This window comes from Ipomoea nil, unplaced genomic scaffold (genome assembly GCF_001879475.1).
Source record: "Ipomoea nil cultivar Tokyo-kokei standard unplaced genomic scaffold, Asagao_1.1 scaffold0519, whole genome shotgun sequence".
NCBI classification, from domain to species: Eukaryota; Viridiplantae; Streptophyta; class Magnoliopsida; order Solanales; family Convolvulaceae; genus Ipomoea; species Ipomoea nil.
This window is the reverse complement of record NW_017616947.1, coordinates 2,335,100-2,339,783: the sequence shown is the minus strand read 5'-3', so window position 1 is coordinate 2,339,783 and position 4,684 is coordinate 2,335,100. Positions and strand designations below refer to the sequence as shown.

The 4,684-nt window shown below is 34.0% G+C and overlaps 1 protein-coding gene across 1 annotated transcript; it reads right to left on the bottom strand.

Moving 5' to 3' along the window:
• Positions 1–2,207: 2,207 nt before the first annotated feature.
• LOC109174057 (viridiflorene synthase-like) lies at positions 2,208–4,336 on the bottom strand. The gene is made up of 6 exons (XM_019323350.1): positions 4,184–4,336; positions 3,652–3,919; positions 3,203–3,581; positions 2,778–2,996; positions 2,512–2,650; positions 2,208–2,429 (listed from the first exon to the last, which is right to left on the bottom strand). The coding sequence occupies exons 1-6, from the start codon at positions 4,268–4,270 to the stop codon at positions 2,208–2,210; spliced, it is 1,314 nt and encodes a 437-aa protein (XP_019178895.1). The 5' UTR covers positions 4,271–4,336.
• Between the last annotated feature and the right edge of the window lie 348 nt (positions 4,337–4,684).

Below are 4,684 nucleotides of genomic sequence, written 5' to 3'. Positions count from 1 at the left end.
TTTTTTTTTTCTCCTTCTGTATAACTAACTCCTAACCACCTTCGACTGTATCCACTTCGCATTTTTCTTTCCTAATCTCCATGGTTTCTTAAAATCCATTGTTACTGAAATTGTGCCGTGAATCTTGAATGCAAGATATTACTTAGGTTTTACTTGATTTTAAATTGGAAATTACCGTACCAATTAATTAAGTCATTTAACGGAAATAAATAAACAAACAAAGGCAAAAAATAAAACCAAGTATACAAGAATTGATCACGCAGTTCGGAGCACTTCTCCTACGTCTGCGGGGCAACCCACATCTGCCCAATCCAATAGATGTTCACCAAGGTGTTAGAAGGAGTTTGTACACAAAGCTATTAGCCGCTATGATAAGTGCCAAAGATGCTATATTTCGTGTGTTATTTAGGAGGCATATTGTGCTATAAGTGGAGTCTTTTGAACCTATTATATGCTTAGATTTAGCAAAACATTGTCAATTGCGGGGCATTCCGACAAAAGTTCGGTAGATTTATCATATCTTGAGTTAGGAGTGTCCAAATGAGGTGATTCAAGTGGCTATGGTTCGGCATTTTCAAGGGCTACAACTCTCAATAAGGGAAAAATTCCAGAAACATCAACAAACTCGACAACACACGTTGTGAAGTTCGTTGTGCGATCACTCCAAAGGAAAATTCAGGATATAAACAAGGTCTTGTGTTGGAAATTTATATAGTAATGGAGATTAATGTTTCAGATGAACTACCATGAAAGCTTAAATAATATTTGGAGTTGTGGAGTTGTAAATATTATTTTAGTTTGGTAGAAAGTTAATTAAAATACTGGGAGAAATGTATATAGCTAATATGCTTGAGACTTGAGAGTATATAGCTATATGCTTGTGATATATAGCTAATATGCTTGAGAGTTATAGCTAATATGCTTGAGAGTATTAATGCATGTTTGGATATGTTCATGCGTAAGGTTTTGGGGCATTTTGAAGCTATATGCTTCAATATTACACTTAACGTGCTTGGAATATGCACTTAACGTGCTTGGAATATGCTCTTCTATTTATGCATTTTGAAGCTATATGCTTCAAAATTACACTTAACATGCTTGGTATATGTAGCTGTATGCTTGAGATTATTGAACTACATATATGGATATTATTTATATTTATTCTTTGCATGTTTTCATGCGTAAGGAATATATAAATATATATATATATATGTATATAATTTTGCATACAGTTACTGACTCAAAATAATTTTATTATTTCTCCAGTGATAGATATATCAATCAGGATATATCTTATCTTATGGAAGTTGAGTTTTAAATCACAGCAACTTTCATGTAACTTCTCCAAACAGATATATTTTTCATCTATAAATATATTGGAGAAACATCTGATAGGGACAGACAATTTACAGGCATTTTACAAGTAATTATTTTGCAGGAAACCAAGATACTTCACAGGCTTACATCTCTACAGGAAATTCTCAAACAAAGCAACTTGAGAATTTCATTCATCTTCTTGTATCCCATAAGATTAAATCTTGAACCTTGTTGCTTTTATAGAGGGAGATTTAAAGCTTATAGGAAAGTGATTACACGCCTGAAGATATCAAATGATTCAGTTTTTGTTCCCTGTTGTATTCTGTATTATTGTTGTATCTCAAATGTATTACAGATTACAAGCACTTTTTCCAACATCTTGTAGGGGATTCTCCATCTAATTCTCAATCTAACATTTCCCTCTTTTAGAAATCAGATCTTAGCACTCTTAGTTAGGGTTCTTAGGGTATATTTACATTCTCTTCATCATCTATCATTTCATTCTTGTATTTTTCCCAATTAGAGATTAGATTCGATTTCTCTTTCTAGAATCTAGGTCATCTCTAGCCAATTGCATTGTTGAAGAACTCTTGGAGAAGAAGATTGACAACCTTCAATTCAAGAGACAATTGTAGAGAAGATCAACTATTGCAATCTAATTTGTTATTCTCTTATAGCTTTCATTTTCTAATTGTTGATTGATTTCATATTGCAATTTTGATTTACTTAGCTATGCTTGGCTAGAATCCTTAGTGAATTGGATCTTATTCTCTTGTGTTGAATGTAATTGATCTATGGATTTGTGATGATGTGTGATGCCTTGTTGTAAGAGGGCCTTGTATGGACTCATTGGATGTGATTGCACCACATTCATGTAGGTTTGATAAGGATTAAGCTAACAAGAGATTGTAGCTTGATCCAAAGCTCATCCTTCTTGCAATTCCGTTCTCTAAGATATGAGAGGCCGGAATTGGGAATAAGATGTAGACAAAGTGTTTGTAGGAATGCTTCTTATAAACGAATGCATTTCTAAGGTATTCAGCAAACAAAGGCTTGTGTCCTCCAATGAACCACTTCGCTTCAATAAAGTAGCATCTCACAAGTTCCTTCATCTATTTAATACATTAATTTATATAGATTTCATCAAACCAAATAAGACATCTATCATATAACAAATTTACTATTCATACGTACTCTTTCCATTGCATGTTGGACGGCATATGATCTTCCTTCTTTTGAGAGAACCTTGGCATCTTCATCAAAAAGTTCTAACAGAGCTTTATAGCTAATTTTCATATAGTTTGGCAGTCGATCAATTTCACTAATATCCCACCTAATCACAGGCCAGAAAAAAGGGCAAACTTAATTAGAGAAATGACACTGCATATATATATATATATATATATATATATATATATATATATATATATACATTAGTATACTTTTGTTGTATACTATACCTTTGTATGGCATCTGTATATACATCTAATTCTTCTAAGGTACCATAAGCATCGTACGTGTCATCTAAAATCGAAACAATCGAAATATTTTTGGCAAGCATGACACGAGCCTTAGAATACTGAGGCTCAAAATATACTCCCAGTGCCCAAAAATAGCATTCAACTGCTCTATCCCTTGCATAAGGAAGTGTTGTGGCAAAGTCCAACTCTTTCCACCACCTACACACATGCATGCTTGTTCAATAATATAATATAATTCAACAAAATGTATATATATATATATATATATATATATATATATATATATATATATATATATATATATATATATATATATATATATATATATATATATATATATATATATATATATATATATATATATATATATATATATAAATTGTATGAGGGCTAACGTAACAAACCTTGATACTTCACTGAGCTCTTGCTTGTGCAACATCTGCAGCAAATTGAAATCCAATTTGGCAAAGCGCAGCAGCACATCGTTCCTGGACGAGTCCTCTTCTTCTTGGTACACCGAAATGAAAAAGCGCGTTTCGATTCTGGGCATGCCGGTGTGCAATGGCTGATCTAGGGCATGCGTCACCAGCTTTTTTAAAGTGCTGTTGGGTTCCAGAAGTGGTGCTGCAGATCGGAGACGAGTCGCCGCAAAAGCAACCACGCCTTCTAAAATCTCATCACCGTGTGTTCTCACGTACGAAGCTTCGTACAAGCTCAGCAGACCCTTCACATCACTGGTGTCTCTCAACTTGCCATTGCTGTCAACAAAGTTGCTGAAAATATCTGCATGCATTAATTAGTTAATTTGGTGATAATCGAAGTTATAATATAATATATATAATTAATAAATTACCAGTAGAAATGTTGTAACCATGTTGCCTCAGCAATCGAAATTGAAGAGCAACGGTTTCCAAATCATCATGCGAGTGCGGGTGGTGGGTATAAATATGTTGGAGTTGATCATCAATCTCTTTCTCAAAGTGATATGCTATTCCAAGGCGTTCCAGCAGGTTGATGAATTTTAATTTCTCCGCCACATTACTGCTTCCTGAAACAATCTGCAGCGTAGCCCTTATTTGTTCCTTCAAAATTTCAATCTCTTTTGCGTATGCTTCAGCAACCTGCAAGTATATAATAAGATGATCGAATTAAATTAGAAACTTGTGGTCTAGTGGCACGAAGTGGTTCTTCCAAATGAGAGGTCATGAGTTCGCTTCTAATGGAGGTGGTATTGATTCTGTGTGCTTTAATAAGTTGAGCTAGCTAGAAAGTAGTTATAAACAGATATTACATTGTAACAAAGTCGGTAGTACTCAATAATAATAATAATACTCCGTAATAACTAGCTCTGCCATGCACACGTACTCAATAAATAATATATATACCTGATTGTCGATTGAGAATGAATGGAATCGATCACCCCATAAACTGGGAGAGAAGTTGACGACAGGGCGTACGATATTGTTTTCCATTATATTGCAAGCGGGAGTAGAGATCAACTATATATCAACTCCGTATATGAGGTTAGGTTGCGACTTGCGATGAAGAAATGAAGGGCAAGGCAACAGTATTTATACCCATCATCAAACGTGATAAACGCCGGACAATAATCCAAATTTATTGTCCTATGTACCGCCGCCGCCCTATAGAGTTTCCAATTAAGAAAATAAGTTCAAATTTAATTTGTTTTCTTAGAGCATTCCTAATAGTTGTAGTTTTTGAGAATTTTTGCATGTGTGACTATAAAAAAAAAAATAATAAAGTAGGGAAAAAAAGAGAGAGAGAAAAAAAAAAAAAGGAACACATGATTGTAAAAAAAAATGTTAAAAAATGGTATTTACGATTTTATGCCCTGTGGACGCGCACATTGCAGCCTACGTGCGATT

Bases quoted from the DNA above. Each gene is read 5' to 3' on its own strand.
- LOC109174057 (XM_019323350.1), bottom strand. From the start codon at position 4,270: ATGGAAAACAATATCGTACGCCCTGTCGTCAACTTCTCTCCCAGTTTA. The intron at 3,920-4,183 runs GTATATATATTA...ATATACTTGCAG, and splicing joins CATTCTCAATCGACAATCAG to GTTGCTGAAGCATACGCAAA. The intron at 2,430-2,511 runs GTACGTATGAAT...TGTATTAAATAG, and splicing joins TCCAACATGCAATGGAAAGA to ATGAAGGAACTTGTGAGATG.